Source organism: Triturus cristatus, chromosome 1_2, assembly GCF_964204655.1.
Source record: "Triturus cristatus chromosome 1_2, aTriCri1.1, whole genome shotgun sequence".
Classification (NCBI taxonomy): Eukaryota; Metazoa; Chordata; class Amphibia; order Caudata; family Salamandridae; genus Triturus; species Triturus cristatus.
The window spans coordinates 591597024-591621461 of NC_140580.1; the positions used below are offsets into that span (position 1 = coordinate 591597024).

General features: G+C 44.7%; 1 protein-coding gene across 1 annotated transcript in view; it reads right to left on the reverse strand.

Annotated features, from left to right (window-relative positions):
• The window catches only part of CFAP43 (cilia and flagella associated protein 43), a 638428-nt gene that overhangs the window by 464778 nt on the left and 149212 nt on the right, over positions 1–24438 (reverse strand). The window contains exons 11-13 of the mRNA XM_085607024.1: positions 11027–11175; positions 8872–8975; positions 7566–7718 (exon numbers count right to left, since the gene is read on the reverse strand). Of these exons, the coding sequence (XP_085463150.1) occupies positions 7566–7718; positions 8872–8975; positions 11027–11175 (406 nt within the window). The remainder of the gene's footprint in view (positions 1–7565; positions 7719–8871; positions 8976–11026; positions 11176–24438) is intronic.

A 24438-nucleotide genomic window follows, 5' to 3' on the forward strand; every position in this document is an offset into this window, starting at 1 on the left:
AGGGTCCGGGTGGAGAACCTGACCCTTGTTCCTTGACAGCATTGTGGGCGTCGGGCGAAGACTGATCGGCTGGTCCTGTGATAGCAATAGGAGCTCCTGAAACCAGTATTGGCGTGGCCATCTGGGTGCAATCAAGATGAGACGACAGCCCTCCAACTTCATCTTGCGTATGACCCTCGGTATCAGGGGTATCGGGGGAAAAGCGTAAGCACAAATCCCTGACCATCGCATGGACAGGGAATTCCCCCTTGAGCCCTGTTGAGGGTATCTGCTGGCATAGAAGCGGCATTTCTTGTTCTCCTTCGTGGCGAACAAATCCAGCGGTGGTGTTCCCCAAGCTCTGAATATTCTGAGCACCTGAGCTTGCTCTAGCTCCCATTCGTGGCAATCTGATTGGGATCTGCTGAGCGTGTCCGCTAATGTATTGCAGAGACCTCTGACATGTTCTGCTCTGAGGGTTATGTTGTGGAGTGTGACCCATTCCCACAACTCCTGAGCTTCCGTGGACAAAGTTGCTGATCTTGTTCCTCCTTGTTTGTTCACGTAGAACATGCTGGTGGTATTGTCGGTTCGAATCAGAACCGAAGAACCTGCAATCCTTGGAAGGAAAGCTTGCAGAGACAGAAAAATTGCTCGCAATTCCAGACTGTTGATGTGTTTGTTTTTGTACTCTGGGGACCACTTCCCCTGTATCTGTAAATCTTGGAGATGACCTCCCCATCCTTCCATGGAAGCATCGGTAGTGAGGACAAAGTCTGGAATTTTCTGAATGAAAGTAAGTCCTTCTGATAAGTTGGGAACATGGGACCACCAACGTAGAGCGCTCTTCATGCCTGAAGTGACTCTGATGATGTCGTCGAAGAAGCCCTTCACCTGCTGCCACTGAAGGTGTAACTCCTCCTGCAAGGGTCGCATGCGGAGCCGCGCCAGAGGAACGAGGTGTATTGCAGAGGAGCACATCCCTAGCAGCGACGCGAACATCCGGACAGAAACTGACTTTCTTTTGGAAATTCGGATTGCTAAGTTTTGAAGACGAACCTGCCGTTCGTGAGACAAGAATGCCTTGCAGCGGACGGTATCTAACAGCGCGCCCAAAAAGGGAAGGATCTGCCTTGGTTGTAATTGAGATTTGCTCCTGTTGATCGTAAGCCCCAGAGAATGGAACAGACGAAGAGATGTTGTCACGGCAGTCTTGACTGATCTTTCCGAAGGACCCTTTATTAGCCAGTCGTCTAAATACGGAAAGACTTGGATTCCTTGGGAGCGCAACACTGCTGCCACTGGAGCTAGGCACTTCGTAAAGATCCTTGGGGCAGATTTTAACCCAAACGGGAGCACCTTGAACTGGTAATGGGCGCCAGCCACTGTGAAGCGAAGATACTTGCGATGCTTCGGATGTATTGGGATGTGAAAGTAAGCGTCTTCCATATCTAAGGAAGCTAGAAAATCTCCCTCGTTGAGGCAACCTAGAATTTCCGCCAGAGTGACCATGCGAAATCCCTGCTTCTTGAGGAATCTGTTCAGATTGCGAAGGTCTAAGATTGGGCGCCACTCCCCTGATTTCTTCTTGATGAGAAAAAGCGGGAATAGAAACCTGTCCCCTTTTGAAGCGCAGGAACCTTCTCGATTGCGTTCTTGAGGAGCATTGTTAAAGCTTCTTTGAATAGTAAGTGAAGACGAGGGGGAGGGGGTCCCTTGGGTGGTTTGTTGGGTGGTTTGGTGACAAACTCTAAGGTATGACCGTTGTGAACCAGGTCCAGAACCCACTGGTCCGACGTAATTTCTTGCCACCTGGTCGCAAAAGTTGAAATTTTTGCACCCACAGGGAGGGGAAAAGGAGTGAAAGGCGCCCTGCAGAAATCATTGCTTCCGTGAGGTGTCTCTTCCCTGATTCTGCGATCTTTTTCGTCCGCCTTGACGAGAGAAACCAGATGTATTGGTCTGTCTGTAGGAAGACTGATATGATTGCCGATACTGAGGCTGGTACCTATTTTGTTGGGTATGATAACTTCCTCTGGAAGAAAATCCACGGCCCCTTGCTCCTCTGAAGGTACCTCTTTTGTATTGCAAGGAGCCCAACGATCTTGCAGTATCAGTATCCGTTTTAATTGCTTGGAGCGCATCATCTATGTGTTTTCCAAACAATGATTCGCTATCATAGGCCATGTCCAATATTTTTGTCTGGACCTCTGGTCTGAACGTGGTAGCTTTCAGCCAACCCTGGCGCCTAAGAACCGCAGCCCCAGCCAACTGGCGAAAGTTAGTATTCGCAATATCCAGTGCGCAGTCGATAGTCTCTGAGGCTGCACGCTCACCCTCCAACAAAACCTTTCGAGCATCTTGCCTGTTATCCTCTGGGATGAGGTCGATAAAGCTTGCCATTTCTGACCACATCTGGCGGTCATAACGCCCAATTATCGCTAGGGAGTTGGCTGCCCTGATGGAAGCAGCTGCCATAGTTGAAAATTTTTTCCCAATTAGATCCAGTCGGCGTCCTTCCCTATCCGGTGGTGTAGTGACCGGTGCTGCCGGATTCTTAGACTTTTGTTGGGCAGCCTGAGATATAACCGAGTCTGGACGCGGTTGACCAGTGAGACAAGAGGGACTGTCGGCTGGAGCACGGTATTTTTTGTCAATCCGTGGAAGCACCGCTGGTACTGATGCCGGGTTTTTCATGATTTTAACCCCTTCTTTCCAAATATAGTCAATGATAGGGATAGCTCTCGTAACCTTCCTTGACTCCTCCTTAAAATCATGCAGAAAACAGTCAGACTGCTCAATGGTAACCGGCAAGCTGAACCTGGTCGCAGCTCGCTGCATAAGGTTATGGAACCCCCCTATATCTTCTGGAGGCGAATCAGATGGTAGAGGGGTAGGTGGCGAAGGCATAGGGATTATATATGAATCCCAAGGGTCTGCTGGGTCTGGCAACTCGCCCTCTTCGTATTCCTCCTCCGAGGTTGTATCCTGATGCGGGTCCTGTGGAGGATCAGGCAGTTGAGGCATTGGGGTTGGACCCTCAGGCAGAGGCAATGGGTCCGGCTGCGGCGCAGTCTGTGGAACCTGTGGAACGTTTGGCTGCGGTGGAAAACGCTGCTTATAATCTGCAAGCATGGCCTGTAGGTCTTGTATCAAAGTAGGAGGCAGATGTGACATCTCATTCCTACGAGGTTGTGAGTAGCAGGGTCTATGATGCGGAACGATTATGTCTTCCTGATAGTAATGCCCTTGATAATCCTCATCCTCATCGTCCTCCTGACATTTGATGTGCAGTTCCGAAGGATGGCGAGCAACCCCAAAGGGCCCTTCGTCCTCGTCGTCCACATAATCATCATCGTCACACTGCACATAAGTTTCCAGGAGATGCGAGGGAGTAAGCGGTGAAATGTCCTGCCTTTGAAAAGACTTTAGTTGAAAAGTCCTGGTGGAAACTGGAGTAGAGATCATCGTCGACGAGGTCGTCGTCGACGGGGTTGTGGTAGACGGGATCGTCGACGGGATCGTCGACGGTATCGTAGATGGTGCTATCGTCGTCGACTGGCTCGTCGTCGACGGAGCCGTCGTCGACGGGCTCGACGTCGATGGAATCTTCGTCGACGGGCCCTTCGTCGACGGGCTCGACGTCGACGGGGTCTTCGTCGATGGAATCTTCGTTGACGAGCTCTTCGTCGACGGGCTCGACGTCGACGAGCTCTTCGTCGACGGGATCTTCGTCGCCGATGGAATCTTCGTCGACGAGCTCTTCGTCGACGAGCTCGACGTCGACAGGCTTTTTAATGGCGGAATCGTCGACGGCGGTACTGCGGACTTCGTCGACGAGGACTTCGTCGACGACCCCTCGACGGTGGGCTTCTTTGAGAGGATAGTAATCTTCGTAGACATAATAGGTGAGGTAAGCGCCGTCGTCGTGAATGTTTGCGTCAATGAAGAAGCAGACGAGGTGACAGAAACTGAAGTTTGAGAGTAAGCCAAAGATTTTGAAAGGCTTTTACTCACAGTTTGCTTGACTGTAGATTCCTGAGGAGAGTGCGCATCAGAAGTAGAATGATGCGATTTCTGACGCTTCTTCCCATCGCTGGAAGAGCTGTCCTGCGATCTAGCTCTCTTGCTAGAAGTAGAGGCTTTGTCATCCTCCTCAGCCGAAGAGGATTTAAGCCACAAAAGCACTCTCGCCTCCCTATCCCTGAGAGTTTTTGTAGGGAAGGTGCGGCAAATTTTGCAATCTTTTGCCTCATGTTTAGGGTAGAGGCAGTAGATGCAGTCTACATGTTGATCATCAACATGGACTCTCTTCTTGGTGCAGGTCCTGCAGGACTTAAATAAAGCCTTCTTGTCTGACATGCTGAAGCAAGTTGAAAGAAAACTGAGAGGCACTAAGGGAGACTCCCTTCCACACGACGTGCGGTGAAAATCTGAGGAGAACTGGCTCTGCTGAGAGGGTTCTAGAAGGGTGCTGGTGTCTGATTGGTTGTTACCAAATTCTTGGTTCTTTTTGCATAATGAGGTAGATAGGCTGCTAAGATACAGGCTTTGGGCCTTTTCTTTGGGCCTACTACTACTACTAGCATTTTGGCACTACTTTTTTTATTTACCGGGGACTCCCGCCTCGGCGACGGGGAATGATTCAGGCATGTGAATCTATGAAAGATACCCCAATACTGGATAAATAGTTATGATAACAATTTACTTATGTATGCAGTCACACCTATATGTGTTAGACATATAATAATATAACCATAAGTAATATGTGCATTTGTTAAGCAGAACTAATGAATATCTTTATATTTGTAAACATAATTATTATACACGTTTATTCAAAGCAATACAATAACAGCTGCTTATTAATTCAATATACATTAACAGTTACTTTTACCTGCCAAGCAAGCCATTCTCACAGCTTTGGGGGCGGGGTTTAATATGAATTGTCACACTTGTAAGACTGTGAGGGTTAGTGGTTGTGTGGCACTGTTATTGGCAGAGCTGGCATGGGCAATGGATGGTGCAAGCTGCAGTGTCCTCCTGCCTAAGACCCTGCCACTTATTCTTTTACAAATTAAGCACTGTGTAGTATGCTTTGATTGTCTGCCTCCATACATAATTTGTCATAAATACTCTTCCCCATCAATCTCATCCCCCACCTCTTACTCCCCTTAGTCACTGGTCTCCTTGACCACTCTCTCTTTTCACCTACACCTCAACATACTGTCCAGCATATCCACTGACTTTGTTCTTCCTAGCATTAACCCTGCACACAAAAGCCACAGCAAATCTCCGCGGAGAATGACCAATAAAACCTCAAGAAGCGTACCACCCACTTACTGGGTTGCATGGTGTTTATGGAATGTCCCATCCAGGTGTAACAAAATTACCTAAATCACATTCCCTTCTCCATCGCTTCAATGCAAACTCTGCAACTCTTAGCCATGCCACTTGCCATTCACACTGACCTGTGTCAGTACACCAGGCACCTTCTTTGATGATCTTGACTCTTGATTCTGCCTTACTGCCAACTCTGTTGGTCTTTGATTACTTTAACCTCAACAGAAGGAAAGCGAGCAGCAGGGGTATTACAATTCAGTTGTCCCTCCTGAGGCATTGTCACCATGCTTTAAGGTGCATTGGTCATTTTTTATTTCTATGGGATTGAGATAGAATTAAAATTGCATTGCTGTGCAACTGGCTACTTCTCTCCTGACTGTGGATGAGTTACACTTGAGACTCAGGCTGGAAGTACATTTTTTTCACTCTTTTCCTGCATTAGTTTTATCCCCGAAATCTGCAATCACCTCATTTTTCTGTGTTCTATCAGATTAACTAGCTTTTCATATGAAGGTGATCTTTGCTGAGCGGGAAAAAGAGGTTCGTGTAAGCTTGCCATCAGGAACAGTATGGCCATTCAATTAAGGCAATTTGCTAAGTGTTTTAACCACTTTCTCCTTTTGCAACCCACGATAAGCATAAACAGTTAAATTATTGACCAAACCTTCTGGGATGTTTTTTCAGAAGGGTGGGATGCTTTTCAAACCCCTTCTCATGGATCCAGGGAGCTTATTGGTTGTGGGCTCCACCTGTTCCTTGGCAATGTAGATCTAGTCAGATAATGGTTCTTCAAATATCCTTGCCCCTTCATCTTACACCTCCCTTTCATCATACAGTGTCTTCCTCCTTCTCTGAAACCTCTCAATGATCAACTAGACCGATCCAGTCAGGCCTTCACAGGCATGGATGCTTCTTTTACTCTGGCCGGCGACTGATTGCCTCCAATCAATGAGGTCTACTCTGCTTTAAACTCACACCTGATGCTCTTTGGAACATCGGTGGTAATTGAGATCGCCTCATTGCATGAGTTACTGGCCCTGGTAGATTAGTGCCATGCTCTAAGTGAAAGAAGGCGCTCCAAGACTCTATGGGCCAGATATACTAAACACTGGTTGCAAAATACTGGCTACAATTTGTGACTAGTATTTTTGCGACCAGTGTGATATTTTGTAAAGAGACCTATGTACTAATAGGCTGGTTTTCAAAAACAGAATCGTAGTCGCAATTCAACCTACTTCATGAATATTAAAGAGGCCCTTAGTTCCTTTCCCATCCCTTTGATGACAAAAAGTGATGTCAATAATAACAGTGTAGAGAAACACAGTAAAAGGATGGAGTAATAGCAGAAATACGGCAGGCTCCTTGAAAATCAAGACTGGAGGTAGAGGTATAGAGGGTAAGATTAGCCAAAAGAATCAGACCACATTTGACATACTAAGACACCAGACTGGCACTGAAACAGAAGTTAAACCATTTTGAAGTGGAGGAGCAGGGAGTAGCAGATAAAGATAATTGGGGCAAAAACATTGCAGTATATTTGATATTCTGTAAAGCCACTCATGTCGGGGGCAAATGTGCGATCAGAGCGAGTAGCCCTCTAACTTGTTGGAATTAGGGACTAGAGCCTGGACCTGGAGTGGGTTGGAAACAGAACACCAAACAAAGCTGTTGCGCTTTGGCTAGACCACAGGAGTGCAGAGCCACAAAAGTCCCTCTGCCTCACCGCTGACAAGCCACACCACGCTCACGTACACCGACGGCTGTGTGTGTGCTCGGTGCGCGGCCGCCTCCGTCAGAAGGGTTTACTGGATGTAATGGATTCATTTCCACAAACCCCCAAAGTGCATGTCTACCATCTGATAAATACGTTTAGAGGGAGATCGGGTCGAATCTGAACTTCATTTTTATAGTTTGCAGTCTTAAGGGGACTAGACCACTGCGGATGCAATTTGTGACCATAAACAGTTTAAAATTGGAGCTATCAACAGCATAATATTGCTGCTAGCATTGTTTTGCATTCATCAATTACAGCACCATACTTTAAAATGTGTTTGCCTCTGTTAAAGGCAGACAGCTCTCTGCCCCCATCACAATGACTGCTTGACACCATGACCACTTTAACATTTGCATAAAGCAATCAAAATTAAAACATTTCACAAATTATACTGTACACTGGGAAAAATACACTAACATGAATAATTATCGGACTGTAAAATAAATTGGGGTTCAAATTGAAAGATATTTACCATCTAGGATCTCCGGTGTCAGATAAAATAACTGAAGTTTTGTGCCTCCACCATCCAACTTGGATTCCGCTGGACAAACAAGCGCCATTGCCTGGATGTGCGACGTCTCCTGGTTGCAAAGCGTGGAAAGGTCAAGGATTTCCCCTCCCATCTCTGAAATACAATAATACGGTATCTGAAAATATCACATCACCTATGTCTAGTAATATGTTCAGTGGGAGAAGTGGATGATTCTACAAAGCTGCATCTCACAGTGTTGCCACAGATGCTGGCATCTTGCCCAGATATAGATTCAGGACTATGTATAGATGAAATATCTACAGAACATCCCCATGTTCATAAACATAAGAAGGGTACAATGTTATTAGAGGTTGGAGGTTTGCCTGGTTGGTCCTGTTAGAGCCTGGATGTTCCCTGGGCCAGAATCGCTGCTCTTGTAGTTATTTATATACCTTGCTTAAACTACTTGTCCATCTTCGTCCATATCCCTCTTCTTTTTTCCTGTAATCTCACTGCATTCTTTCCACAGGCTTTGCATATTGATACCCTCTGAATCGGGTTCTTGGCAGATGGCATGAATCCATTCCTAAGGTGTCCGTAGGACATGCTGGGTCACTGATTCCAGGTAGGCATCATAAGCTCTTCTGCTGGTGCTTTCTGTGGATACATTTGGGTTGTGCCTCTCCTATTTCTGGGTGGATCCCAAAGATCTTTTACTAACATGTCTGCTGGACTTCCTGGATTGAACTATTGGAAATCAATTGGGTTGCATCAACAGTGTAATGTAGAAAAGCTAGCACGTGGATGAAACACACCCTTATTGTCGCACATGACTTTATAAATATTTGCATGCACACCAATGTCAGTGCGTAGGCAAAAAAGATGAAACAAAACCAACTCAATCTTGAATTATATATGTGCGCACATTGCTGCAGTACTAGCACATGCTTAGGCTTCAGCAGCTAACAATTAAAATGTTACTTTACACAGCTCACCTATGGATGGCGTGGGAGAGCAAGGGGAGAGGTCCAATGGGGGAGATTTACAAAAATGTCACAGCCCCCACGAGTCTACGCTGTGTAGTGCGATACCGAGGGAGCAGGAGAGCACCATTTCTTCAGAGATATGGCTCTCCCTTTCCCTTGCGCCAGCGCTTATTTCAGCAGCCATGCGCCATGCACACACCTTAGTGCCATAGCGCAGCCGTTACCCCCTTCCCATCGCATTACTGTACAGAAGTGACTTGTCGCTGATAAGAACTTATAGATTTATAGTAGTTTGTAGTATATAGTAGTTTGCTTATTACCTGTGTATCCAATAACCTGGAATGACTGGGAAGGTTTTGCATCTAAAACGAAAACGTAACCATCCACTGCTCCAGAAAGAAGGATTTGACCAGCGTGGTCATAGCTAGAAATAAGGTAACAGATCAAGTTAGTAGAGTGCAGATAATGCTTCATGAAACAAAGATTACAATTCAGCAATAGTCTATGTGCATCAGATCCCTTGCTAGTTGGTCATGGACCTGATTCAATACAAGGAGCGTTTCCGAAGAAATGCTTTAAAAGACTGTCTCATACATATGCGCATACTTTTTTTATGCTCTAACAAAGTGGGCTTTTTTATGCAGGGCATAGATATATAGCCCTCATGCAGGCGTTGACCAAATCTGAGTGGGTGATCTCAGGGTAAGCCTAATCAATAAACACAGCAAAGATTACACATGTCCTGGTAGCAAAAGAGTGATCTCAAAAAGGTTTAGAAGCTATCGAATACCCCACTCCTTTCTGATCAATGTGGCTCTGGCTCGCTCAGTTGAAGTGCTGCGCATTCCAAAATCCCATAACATATTACCATAATTCAGATTTCATACTATTGTCTGATGTCTTTGTTAGATTTTATTGTGACCCACAGCATGACAAGCAGCATTTCCATGATACTATATAGGACAACTAATTCCAATTAAATCCACATTCCTTGCCATACACAAACTCCCTCAAATTTCAGGCTGCCTTTTTATGGTTGGATAGACAGCGCAGCTGTTGCCAGACAATTATGTGAGCATCACTAAAGAGGGGCCTTGGCTCTGCCCACATGCTAGGAGCCAGGAGTATATGTTTTGATTGGGCAGAAGTTGTGTGCCTCCACAAAATAAGTGATTGCCTTCCACACAGCTCCGATCATTTTGTTTATTTATTCAGCTGTCTATTGGGAATGCTATTAAAGTGTCTTATAAAACTAGAGAATTTATGTTGGTTTTCTCTGGCAGCAGCACAAATAGGAGGAGGGCAGTCATTAACCTATCTGGATTTTTAGGTGTGGCTTGACAGTGCAACTGTCACCTAATCTTTTAACCTACACCAATATTATTCTACAGGTTTTTTTTAATTCAAACAAATACATATCTATTTCCCATGCTATTTACATGTAATGTTTCACATAACCATAAACTTGCTGGAGGACAAAGCCCTCTACTTTTTTACTATCACGAAGACCAACTATTGAGGTCACAGTTGGCCCCTGGGCCTGGTCACCAATCCATACTTTGTAAAGGGTTTATGTAGCCATGCAAACTTACTTTCAACCCTTATACTTGTGGTCTTCATACTTAACGGCAATGACAAATTTCTAAATACATTTATCTAAATTCACTATGCATCTAACTTCTCCAGCGCTACAGACTTCTCTGTGGATTCTGAGGTTTATGGAGGCTTGCTAAAGTTTTTGAGACTGCCTGGCATTAATGAGCATATAAAGGCAGTGCTCCATAGCAATCAGACAGATCTAAGAATGCCACAGAACAAAGTGTAGGCTGGTCCTATGGCATTTTCCTTTCCTGATCACTTGGGCTACTTTAACCTAATCAACAAAATGAAAATTTCATTCACAGGATGGGGAATGTCTATAACGACCATGTTGCATTAACACATCTGACCCAACTACGGATATACAAGTGGAAGGTTAGGATGTGGAGACTCCTGGCAGTTGCCATGTGGCCGAATCCCACACAAGAACTGTAGGCTCCACAGGCCAACTTTACCGGCAGCCAGAAGCGTTGAACTGAACCATGATACTCAAAGGCCGACCACACAATATGAAGCAGTCTATGAGTATCTTTGATACCAGCACAATCAAGAAATCACCATACAACTGGGCTCGCTGAGGATGGCACAGCAGGTCCAAGTAAAATGTATATTTTGACCTAGTCGTTATTTGCCTTTATTTAATTAGACCACTCTGCTCCAGTTAGGGAACGTGGCTCGACAAGATCATGATGTTTATTGTACCCTATTAACTTAAGTAAAGCACCTAAGACCTGTATACATGAGAACACAGTTTAATATTTATAATGTCCAAAAAGTGAATTATCTAAGAAAGACCAGCACTTTACTTAACTGCAGAGTTTACAGACAACAAAACCCATGAAGTAGAATACACCTCCAACACTGCGGATTACTCACTGCAGTTGTTGCACAGGAGAATTGGACAAGAAGACTCTGTGGATCAGGCGCGGAGCTCCCACTCTGGTAATATCGATGAAGTAGATATGGCCGGTTACACTGCCAACCGCAGCACAGTGTGACGAGGGGCAGCAAGCCATAGCAGTCGCCTAGTTAAAGAAGGCATGAGAAACCATAAACATACATTCTCCTCCATAAAATCAATTTTTAGCCATTGGATAATTTCAAGGGAAGCTTTAGTCTCAATGTGGTTTTCATACTTAAACAAATACGACATAAACAAGGTGCTCCATCATGCACAGTAGTCAAGTGGGAAATATCGTTCAGGAGCATTAGAGAAACCGAAGAGATCTCTTTCTGTAGCATATTTTATGATCAGATCAGCTGGAAATGTAGACTTCTTATGCCCCAAATTCAATTTGTCACATCTTGTTAGCGCATGTTAAATTTGATTTCCTTAACATATACTTCCCCCAGTTAGATGCTTCAAGGAGCTTGAAGTGATGAATGGGATTGGAATGGAAAAGGAGCAACTGCTTAGAATTTTTTTGTATGGGCAAAATTGACTCTTGTACAGTGAGAAACGTCTCTAAAGGAACGACATGGAGACAAGTACCAAGTGGGAATCAGCAATGGACACTTTCCCCGCACACAAAGAAGAAGTACCACATGGGCATCAGCACTGCAAGCTCCCCCACACACAAAGAACAGGTACCACAAGCACATATAATCACACACACACAGCCCCAGACACAATGAACAGGTGCCACATAGGCATCAGAAGTTAAAGCGTTCCCCTTACACATAAAATGTATGTTAGAAGCATTTGCAATGCAAGCTTTCTCAGGACATGCGGTCCAGGTTTGATATGGGCATAGATATGGGCACTCAGCAGTGCCATTGTCCCTCTCACACACAGAACAGACACCACATAGGTGTCAGCTTTGTAAGCTTTCCCCACACACAAATTCTAGATATGATATGGGCACCAGCAGGGCAAGTATAACACACACCCACAAAGTCTACTAAAACGGAATGAACTGTTTCAGCTTTCCTTGCACTGCACAAATATAGAAAGTGTCCCAAGGTCATCAGCAATGCAAGCTCCACTCGTACACACAGAACAGGCAGCACGTGGTTATCAGAAGTGCAAGCTACCCTCACGCACACAGACCAGTTTTAGCAGTGGCAGCTTCCCTCACAGCAGAGGTAGAGCCTGAACTGCAACTCTACAACCATCCTGCCCACAAAGAGATGGTGGGCCACAGGTGGCAGCACTACCCGCTTCCTCGCACACAGATCTAGCACAGGAAGGCATTAGACTGCTCCCGGATGATGGTCTCCTCTCGTGAGGTCCCCCGCCCCCAACTAGTAGCACCTCACCCACAACAGCTCGCCTTTCCCTTGTTAATAAACACAGAGCTGTGTACTTCATTACTTTATTACTGATTCAACAGAAGCATAAAATAGCCATCAAAGGCAAGACAGCAAAAAGAGAAGTTCACAGACCCCATACATAAATTGATCTTTTGCACCGTAAAACACTTCAAACTAGAGGGATTTTCCAATACCAAAACCCTCTGGTTTGAGACAGGTTCTTGCCAGTTGTGAGATCATTTGGAACATTTAAATGTATGACGTGTGTATCCAGTTCTTAAGATATGTTGTTATAGAAGAGTGGCACATAAGAAACTCTGTGAAACCACCAGTACTTTTTATGGCTCTGCTGACGATTGCTGAGCCATGGGCTGTGTAATATAAAGTGCGTGCAAACATTATCCACAGAAGATTACCACAAATATAACTCCCTGGCGAGCTGATAAAGCATAGGAAGCGGGACATAAATAATAAATGCCACATACTGTCAGAAGGGGGTTGGGCATTGGGCACATTGGACATACTGAATGAATCCTTGCTTTCCTATGAACTACACCAGGTTGTACCTTTAATAGATGGAAATAACAACAATTTACATACCTTCTCCCCACCACCAGCAAATGGTCTCTCAGTAGGATTGTGTATTGGATAACAGAATGGCCACCCATGAAAATACTGATAGTGCAGAGGTAGAGCATCCCTAAAAGGCTTCCTTGCTCATGCGTCTACATTTATAATATGGCACTGACTCAAAAGCATTCCTTCATTTGCCTTGTCCAAACAAATGAGGAAATGGTCATATGCTGTGTGCAGGCAGTTTGGGCTAACACGTGTTTACAGCCTACTCTAAAACACCAAAAACTCCTTGGAGCACAGACTGCACCATTGGGCTGATTTGATGAAATGATTCCATATGTTTTTAAACAATTAAAAGAAGATGGGAAATGTCCAATCAAAGATCCCCCAACAATCTATGCATATCTCAAACTTTTTGGAGAATCACAATCCCCCAGCCCCCCCCCCAAACTTTCCATGGGAATCTGCACAGATTTCAGACACACCAACAGACACATATATTCCTGAATTTCTCTGAAATTCTTACTGTGTATTGTTCACATGTTGGACAATCTTCAGGAGACACGTCCATAAATATGCTCCCTTGTAGAAATATCCCTTCCCCTTGAAAAGACATGTGGGTTGGGAAACGTTGACACCCTAATTATAAATGCACTTCAACCTTTGTATTTGAAGGTAGGTGAGTACCAAATGGGGATATGTTTTTGTGGTCTCTCCTCCCTAAAGGCCACTCCCTAAAGGCCACTACCTCACCTGGTAATCAAATATGCTCCTTCCCAATCACTCAATTTATACTTCAGGAGAAAAAAATACATAAAATTGGCAAATTTTCTGTCATGCCAACTTTCATTTGAGGCAAGAAGCTGTTCTATATCCTATTTGTTTTTATCCATGATCTGCGTTTAAATGTAGGTCAGCTATTTCTTTGTACCTAAAATGAAGTCAGCAAAACACCTGAAGAATCAGTCCATAAGTAGTGAGAGAAGTGCGACATACATCCTGAAATACTGTCATAGATTCTGTGCTATTGCATACTTTAGAACCAGAGTTAAAGTATCTCATATTAACATATTTCACATTGGGTTTACACTATTTGCAGAGTAGTGTTGAAATCTGGCACAAGCATAAATCTAGTCTGTAGTGACATGATTATTACACAGACCTATCCTCAGATTCCGTCCATCGCCACGTTGTCAGAGCTGCAGAGATTATTCTAAATCAGACCTGGAGATTCAGTATCTCTCAGAAATCCACAGAGCACACATTCGAATCCCTACAGAGTTGACTAAACCTTTCGATAATATGAGCAGAATTAGTCTGGGTGAAAATACTAACTATACTTCAAATCTGAAGGGTGAGCTTGGTCCATTACTAATTATTAATATTAATGCCTTTGAATGGCTAACTCTATAAGTAGTAGTAGAAAGCGGACATCAGTGCGCATGCGCTTGTGGCAGGTCAAGGCCTAGTACGTTCAGGGGCATTAAGAGTTCTGCATAAAATCTAAAATGGAGGCCTAACGGTGTTCACACCCGCTTTTAGGTCTCGCCTAGCGTTGTTGCGCGGGAAACATCCTTTACCACGCAACCATTACAACGCGGTATGGTTACATCGTGGTTTTTACAACGAAAGTAGTTACACCGACTTGCACTGGAGGGCGCTCTAGACTAAGGAATAGTGTGAATTACTATTCCAACAGCTTCCCTACTGTACGTAGACTGGAGTTGGAATAGTAATTCACACTATTCCTAAATCCAGCGCCCTCCAACGCAAGTCGATGTAACGACTTGCGTTGTCAAAACCGCGATGTAACATACCGCGTTGTGATGGTACGCGTTGTACCATCATACATCCGCGCGCATGCGCAGCTCGCTCGGCGAGATTTAATGCATTTGAGTAGTTTCTGTAAAGGGCTTGAAGCCCCGCCCCTTATTCCCATTGGCTCTCGTCACCGTTTATGTTAAACGGTGCGCCGCCATTGGGAATTAGCTTTCCAGGGTGCCTCCTTTTCCCTTTTTTGACCGGCCCACCCGGACTGGCTCACCTGCATTACGGCTGTCGTGACGAAGTTTCTTATCAGAAGCTTCGTCACGCTACCTTGCACGCTCTTTGAATTGGGACGGACAAAAAAGCAGACAGGGCTCCGCGTGTTTATTTTTGAATCTTGCTTCCACTTTTGAAAGCGCAATGCAAAAATAAACAGCGGATGCCTGCGTGTCTGGCGAGCGCTTGTTTTTTTTTTTTGCCAGGCTCGTGTTCGGTATGGTGTGACGTGCATTTTGTGGCTGGTTTATTCGGACTCACCAGTTCATAAAAGTGTTGGCTTGTCTTCCATAAAATACATATGCAGGAGAGGCAGGCAAGAACACTAACTCAAGCATTTCTTATTTTAAAGTTGCAATTGTGCACTTTCAAGCATGTGCGCTTCACTTATCTTCCGACAGGATAACCTGGGACATTGACTTAAACAGAAAGTAGCTATTTTCGAGTATTCATTGATGCAGGCATGTCAGTCTTCTAGCTTCTCATGGTGGCTCCTCCGCATATGATAACATATGCAGCAATCACAGAACACTGACATCTACCCAGCATGCAGTCACTGGAGGTCTCTACGCCACGTGTCAGTGACCTTGGTTAAAAGCCTTTCATGTGTGGGCAGCATCCAGTGGAGCGCTTCCTAATCCTAGTTAGATGACCATCTAATTGTGTTCCTCTTGAATAGACCAGCTCCAGCTCTTCTTTATAGTCTCTGTTAAACCCTACATTGGAGGGAAAACTGTTCCCCAAAGAGGTCACAAAGTTACAACCATTTACGTTCTTTCGGCCATTGCACAGAAAGACACGCCGCCGTTTGATTCTTGTTTCCCGGACCCCCCACGGCTGCTCGATCAGGGTCAACTCCAAAAGGAAACTTTCGAACCTTTTTCACTTTCACTGCCTATTTAACCTCTCCAAATTCTGGCAGTCAACAACCTCACAACTGCTCTATGCCTCAGCAAGGCTGGCTACTGCCAGTGTCCCCCTTGGACTCTGCTCCTACATGCCAACTCTAGACAGGCGATCTGTTAAAGTCCAGCGCTGTCACAGGCGGGTACACCATGCAGTGGCACGCAGCTAGTATTCCTGGGAGGTGCCTGGGTGTCGGACTGCCCATTGCAGTTGGGTTCAGGTGACTGCTTGTGCAAGGGATTAAACTGAAACGAAAGTGCTGGAGAACGAGGTGGTTCACGCACGGAGTCATGGCAACCATCATCTCCCTGCAACCAAATTCACAAAAAGCCTTCTCGGGGGTAACAGCCCCAAAACAATCTGACAACCCCTCACCTACTCAACCCAAGCATGATACAAGAGAGGCAGCAGTTTCCAAGTACTGCACTATCAATGTGCAGAGCCATGTTTGCGTTGACAGCATGTTTTTTTCAAAGATGTAGTTCAAGCGAATCCAGGTTACCTGGTGGAACTTCAAATTGCGTGACACATTATTTCAGTGCGGTGATAATGGCGCATTTACGTTAGTTTGACCCGTTGACGAGCTACACTTGACAGGGCTAGTGAAGACACTTACCGCACTTGTAGCTACTTAAATGGTGGTAGGGCCAAGGAGTGAAGCCTTCGAGTCAGATGAAAAACTGTCTGATCTGGGATCGCAGCGGTAGGCTGAGCTGTGTGCACAAAAGGCAGACTTTACTACAGCAGTACTAGATGGGAAGCTGCAGTCCCAGGACTCAGCAGCGGCAAGAGAAACAGAGGGAGACTGCAGGCGGTGACAAGCTGGTGACGTAGGCGGTGGAGTGCATGAAACCAGGTTTATTCCACCTCTTAGAAACTGACGCCTCAAAATCAACCAGGCCAGCCCAAGACCACACGCATTCATAAGTTGTTGTTAAGGAAATGCTCTTCTCATGCGCTCACGGAACAAAAGGTAGCGAAGGGTTAAGGGTGGTTGTACTGGGAGGGTGTCAGTGAGGGAAACATAGATAAAAGCCCCCAAAAATGTAGAAATCTTACAGACAGGATGTGGCATAACATCAAGAGCTGCCGACTGGAACTGGAAAACCACCGCAATCCACACCGTGATGTGAAAATAGCAAATGCCGCGAAGATTACTGACCTGATAAACGCTTTCTTCTATGAGAACCTGGGACATGATTGCATATTGGCCGAAGACTTCAATACTCAATTTATGTGTAGACCTGAGAAAACTCGAAGGGACCGCAGTCAAAACATTCTGGAAGTTGGGCTCTTCCGACCAAGAAGGCTCAGATGATGGAAAATCAAAGCCCACCATCAAAAACATTTAAACCCTGGGCTATATCTTCCTAATCAAGAAGCTTCTAAGGAGATGTATAAGCTACCAAGTCCAACACAGAAATGAAAGTGACAAATCCAATATCCATTGTGGTCAACGTGAGTGCGATGATGCAAGACGTATACAACCAGGCAAGCCAAATACTTTCCATCAATGTTGGTCCATTAGTAAAAAGTGTCAAACTGGGCCCCGCCTGCATTGCCAGATACTCGCGTTGGAAACTAGCCAACTCTCTCCCGGCCATGGGAATTGCGAAACATTGGGTGGAAATAGTTAAAAAGCGAAATAAAGCTTTAATAGCACATAAACATAGCAAACCACAAAGAGTGCCTAAAAAAGGAAAGCAGGTCTCATAACTTGACAACAATGAATTCAAAGAGAGCAAAAGGAAGTGCGGTCGTGCAGAGCTCCTACATAGAAGAGCACACACGTGGAAGGTATGCTGAAAGTGACTAGGAAACTAAACACAGCAAGCATTTGCAATGCAATAGGTCTCGCATTTACCCGAGTTTAAGCTATCGGCATTGTAAATGCCAATGCCATTTATTTATGTTTTAAAAACAAAAATAAAAGGCATTGTTATTTGCAATGTCAATAGCTCAAACTCGCGTAAATGCGAGACCTATTGCATTGCAAATGCTTGTTAGATTTAGGACTCGGTCACAAATTGGGCTTCAATCCAGGGATATTCCTAGTTCAGTCCAGTTTTCAGTTGGAGGAACTTGCACTGGGAAAACAGTTCCAAAAGTAGAAATGCTTGAGGATTTATTAGTCAGCAACACGGAAACCAACATTGTTTTCCATTGCAAAATAGAAATCTAAGACTGGAGTGGTAAACCATTTTGAGACAATAATGTGACTGACGGTGCGATAACCGAATGATTGAAAGAACCGCGTCTTGATGGATTTACTGAGCGCAGCTTGTTGGCATTAATGGCGGTTCATTTCATTTCCCTTCACTCTCGCGGTCAAACCTCACTTTTGCATGGAAGGAAATTACAGCTGCAGCAGTATTAGATCATGGCATAATGAAATATAAACAGCACTTTTCTCTACGAATGCGCGACGAGAAATTCACCTATGTGATATTTTTCGTGGTGTACAAACCACACTGCTGCAAAATAATTCCGTTATGAAAGAGATGTCATCAAGCATTAGAAAAAGCGCCTAGGAAGGCAGTGGAAAGAGGCACAGATGAGCAATGCCCCATCGGGTACAGACATTATCACACCTGCCCCGTGAGAAAGGCACAACAGTGTTGTGCAAATGAAACCACACGCATTCCAGAAATCAACTTTTCATATTTTATCTCAGGTGAAATATTAGCACGCATGTCGTGGCTGACAACGAAAAAACGCAGCCACCTCCATGAGGAAGATTTATTATGCAGATGTGTTGGTAGATGAGCAGTAAAACTCTTCCTTGACACTAAACGGAAAAAATGAACGATTTGGAGGATGGCTCATTTTACAAATATGATGCCCTGAAGCAAACAGTTACCTGCTGAGCCTTTGACGGCAGAGTATCATGTTGGAACCACAGCCCCAGAGTAACCCCAGGCAAATATTTTTTGAAGGGTTACAAGAATGTTTCATTTTTCTGTCAACTCGTATATGACTTTTTAAAAGCACAATCATGGGGGGACAGGGGTGGATGGCAACGCATTATGATTTTTGGTTTGGGCCAGAGTGCGTGTGAAAGTAAATGTATAGAATGGGTACTCACAAACATTTTACCGGGGCCGCAAAGTTTGGTCTTTGGTGTGACGGAGGGCTGCACTGATGCCAGCGGGGGTGTAAACTCGGAGTAGGGGAAGCAAAGCATGTTTATTTAGTGGCTGAAAATTGAGCAATGTGAAACCAGAAAACCTGGGATTAATCCCAGCTTCTCGACTTGATCGAATTGTTTGAACCTGGCAATTGTTTTATTTCAATTTCCCTCCTTTTTCTTCATTATCACATATAAGAGAAACTATAAATTCATGACTTCAGGATGTGTGCTATTCAAAATCATCTCCTGTGCTTGGATGTAATCATGGCATTGTTGTCAGGGTGGGGGAAGAATGAACGTTTCTAAATTAATGGTTGAAAACCATCACTTTAAGATAACAAGCATTTGCAATGCAATAGGTCTCGCATTACTGAAAGTTTGAGCTATTGTTGCATTATTATTTGCAAAGCCAATAGCTCAAACTTTCAAAAATGCGAGACCTATTGCATTGCAAATGCTTGTTCGTAATGCAGTAAAATCTTCCCTTCATTTTTCTGCATTTGGTTAGGGATATTCAATTTTTGGGGTCTATTATGAAGAACCATAAGCTGTGCCTTAATTAGCATTAATACATTTTCTCAGAGTACTTAATTTTCTGATGCATGCTACCTGGCATTGCATGTACAATAGTGGGTTTCACTGCATGCTGTATACTTTAGATAATTACTTATTGTCCAGCTGAATATTGATGCCCTTTTCACTAATCCATTACATGCCCAATATACATAGATTGGAGCCTCCTTTGCTAACCGGTATTTGTACCCGCATAACTGGGTCCCATCATTTACTTTCATCTTGAAGCATTGACCATCGAGCGGAAATCCAGTGGTGTGTTTATCAGGTCGAATTACAATCATTTGATCAGTTTTCTGGATGCTCCATTGAGGCATAAAAAAGTAGGTGTTTGGGAGACGACTACCCACAACATATTGCCAGTGCTTGTTTTATTTGTTGCTTTTTCTTTGCAAAATACAGTCATATGCACATCTGTCTGCAGCCCCTCCCCATCCTCTTAGATAGGAGTCTCCAACTGGAGTGGTTTGGCAATATTTTCTCTACATGTAACTCAACCCACTCAGGAAGCATCTCTGTCTCGCAACTGGCGAGTTGTAGCTTGAGCGCCTGTGCACAGTACGAAACGAAGAAAGCACAAAGGTCAATTATTCAAGGGCATTTTAAACTGGAAGGCATTTCAAATCCTCTAATGTCACGTTGTGCCGGCAGACTTCTGAGCCTGTTAGGTTACAAACATGGGAAAAGAGTTTTGTAAATCGTGTAGGCTCCAAATATTGCACTCGCTGTGGCTGTTGCCATTTACATCGCACTTTTTCGTAACACGCACACTTGTGTATCAGTGGCAGTGCCATAGGTTTCATGGGCTCAGTGGTGAAGCAACAGGCTTGATTCCCAACTGCCTCTCATTAGATGAAGTCGGAGATCTGTTTTTGATTTCGCTCCTTAAACCTTCAGCGTCGGAGGGGCGTGATGCCTGTGTTGCTTTGCCTTGACTTGATAAGCTCACCGACTTTGATTTGCCCATGGAGAATCAGGGACTGCGCAATCTGTTCCCCCTGCCACGTAGGACTACCCAGTGGGTGCTGCAAGGAATCTTTGCCTTGTTGGATGCTAACAGTTGCTGGCAGTACTTTCCTTCGTGATAATTCATAGAATGGGCCAAAAGCATTGATCTTTTAAGATGCTGAAATCAGCCAATGAATGACCCAACCCCATGTCATCATAGTAAAACTGCTGCAGACTACTGAGCTGATTTCTGGTTTGTTGACAAGGCGCTTCAAAGAGTCGAGTCCTAATAATACAAACGGTATGTGTGTTTTTATTGAGCTGTGATGATTAACAGTCTGCAAACGAAACTGATATCGCTGGGTTTAATTTTGTAGATGTTGGAGAAGGGTGGGAAATGGTTTTGGGAAACTCACTTTTTTTTAGATCAAGATGCAATACTGCGTTGTCGCTGTAGCCATTTAAGCAGAAACTGCTGTCTGGCGTTTCTTAAAATATGCACTTGACATTATCAACAAAACTCCAGGCGCCTCCTTTAAAAGCCAAAACACATTCTTGTCTTTCAAAAGACCGACTAGATTTCCAGAAATGCTTACAGTTTATGCTCTTGCATGAGCAGCCAAGCACAGATAACAGAACAAGCGGCACTGAAAGCGATTGCTATTGTAAAAAAAGAAAAGAAAACAAAAAACGCCTGCGAGTGGTGCGCGCACGCCACAGCGAACATGTGTTTTCAATTATCGCGCCCGTGTCTGGGCACGATAATTGAAACCACATGGCATTTGGTGCGCGTAACAGACACCAATAGGCCATGGGCGGAGCAATGCGCCCGCCTTTGGCCTATTGCGTGCTGTCTTTCAGAAACACACGCACGCAAAGGCCAATCACGGAAGCCAAAAGGAAAAGCACACGCACGAGTGTGTGCGATTCCAGGCTCCGTTTTCGAACCCCACACAAAAGGGCTCTCGCTGCGCGAGCCCTAAAAACATCTTCTGAATGCACTGCTAAAATGTGATTCACCAAGGTGAAATGGTTCTACAGGCCAATGAAATACACTTTTGAATTTTGAAAAGACTATTGTATTTTTACATGTTTGCTGTCTTTAAAAATGAAAGTTAAGGGTTGAGTTACTTCCTTACCCTCACTGCAATTAACCTTTAAATAAGTGCTTGCTGTATATTTAACATTCGTATTCATGTTAGAGCAGATTCGAGTACACAGTAGCCCAGAGCTGCTGCTGCCCAGGGGGCCACACGTAAAGGTCAGGAGGGCTGCATGCGACCCCCGGGCCATACTTTGAGTATCACTGCTGTATAGCAAGCCCTAGACTTCAAATGGGGCCTGAGAGCTTGAAGTTAGCAGAGGTGAACTGGAGTCCTTAGCGCTGCCAACGACATTATGGGAATTATTAATCACAGTCCATTTATCCTGTGGCCCTTTAAATTCAAAAGCCAGTAGGTGTATTCTGTAGAAGTGCAGAGCGGGCCATATTAATCCAGCCACTAATCGTAATTCCTCATAAAGTCTGTTTAATCATTGTCGGTTTATACGTCTAATATTGACTATTTTTCAGTGTGCAATACTTTTGTGGCTTAATAGGACTTTCTTTAATGGATTTTTTTCCCTGACATTTTGCTAAATCCTCTGTCCATCTCCATAAATACTAATTTCGCCTGACTTTCCTCAGCTAAGGCGCTGAAGATTGTGTGTGGTGTTGTAGAGGTAAAAACATCTTCCATGCATTTATGCCAGAATTGGAGACCTGCATTCCCTTCTCTTAGGGCATGTTTGTGAAATTCACAGTGACTGCAGCTCTATTCAGAATGTCTTAGATAGCAAGCAGCATGGAGCAAATGTAGGTCTATCCAGAAGATCTCGGACAGCAGGATACATGGAGCTAATGCAGGTCTATTCAGGAGGTCTTGGACGGCAAGCAAAATGGAGCCAATGCAGGTCTATTCAGAAGGTCTTGGACGGCAAGCAGCATGGAGTTAATGCAGGTCTATTCAGGTCGTGGACGGCAAGCAACATGGAGCTAATGCAGGTCTATTCAGAAGCTCCTGGAAGGCAAGCAGCATGGATCGAATGCAGGTCTATTCAGAACGTCTTGGACGGCAAGCAACATGGAGCTAATGCAGGTCTATTCAGAAGCTCCTGGAAGGCAAGCAACATGGAGCTAATGCAGGTCTATTCAGAAGGCTTTGGTCGGCAAGCAGCATGGAGCTAATACAGGTCTATTCAGAAGGTCTGGACAGCAAGCAGCATGGTACTAATGCAGGTCTATTCAGAAGGTCTTGGAAGGCAAGCAGCATGGAGCTAATGCAGGTCTATTCAAAAGGTCTTGGAAGGCAAGCAGCATGGAGCTAATGCAGGTCTATTCAGAAGGTCTTGGACGGCAAGCAACATGGAGCTAATGCAGGTCTATTCAGAAGGTCTTGGACGGCAAGCAACATGGAGCTAATGCAGGTCTATTCAGAAGGTCTTGGACGGCAAGCAACATGGAGCTAATGCAGGTCTATTCAGAAGCTCCTGGAAGGCAAGCAGCATGGAGCTAATGCAGGTCTATTCAGAAGGTCTTGGATGGCAAGCAAAAAGAAGCTAATGCAGGTCTATTCAGAAGGCTTTGGACGGCAAGCAGCATGGAGCTAATACAGGTCTATTCATAAGGTCTGGACGGCAAGGAGCATGGAACTAATGCAGGTCTATTCAGAAGGTCTTGGACGGCAAGCAGCATGGAGCTAATGCAGGTCTATTCAGAAGGCCTTGGAAGGCAAGCAGCGTGGAGTTAATGCAGGTCTAGTCAGAAGGTCTTGGATGGCAAGCAGCATGGAGCTAATGCAGTTCTATCCAGAAGGTCTTGGATGGCAAGCAGCATGGAGCTGATGCAGGTCTATTCAGAAGGTCTTGGACGGCAAGCAGCATGGAGCGGATGCAGGCCTATTCAAAGGTCTTGGATGGCAAGCAGCATGGAGCGGATGCAGGTCTATTCAGAAGGTCTTGGATAGCAAGCAGCATGAAGCGGATGCAGGTCTATTCAAAAGGTCTTGGAAGGCGAGCAACATGGAGCGGATGCAGGTCTATTCAAAGGTCTTGGATGGCAAGCAGCATGGAGCGGATGCAGGTCTATTCAGAAGGTCATGGACGACAAGCAGCATGGAGCTAATGTCAGTTTATTCCGAAGGCCTTGGACAGCAAGCAGCATGGAGCTTATCAGTCTTGTTCTGACCATGGAACACACGTTCCATCTGCAACACAAGCTCCTTCATCACAGACCATTTTGAATCACAGAAGCATCTCTTAAACTATAATGCTCGCACAAACACCGAAATTGACCCTAAGGAATTAGCTATACCTACAGGCTGGGTATGACAGACAGACACAGACACACACGCATGCACACTACTGAAAAGGAGGTGTTGTAAGCATTCTCCTCAAATTGCTAATGACTGCTTCAAATACTACAAGAACCACGCTCCAATCTCCTTTTGAAGATGACTGTGCCTCAGTCATCTTCCCCTTTAAATGTAATATAGTGTCCACTTGTATCCACTGGGAACTATTCAAATTCTTTCCTTGATTAATTGGCACACTCTACTCCAAACGTCCTTGATGATTTCAATGTGATGGTCATGAATCAACTGCAGCAGACCATTTTCACAATTTTTCTCAGATCACTCAGTTACACTCATTTTACAGCTTATCAGTCTTCTAAAATAGATCTTTAATACATATTACCAGTTACACACTGTTTCCTCACTGCCTCAAATCATCAACCGTGGCTATTACCTACCATTCATAATCTCGAAACCAAAATGAAAGCACTTTTATGCAAATGGTACAAGAAGACACCCTGAACTGT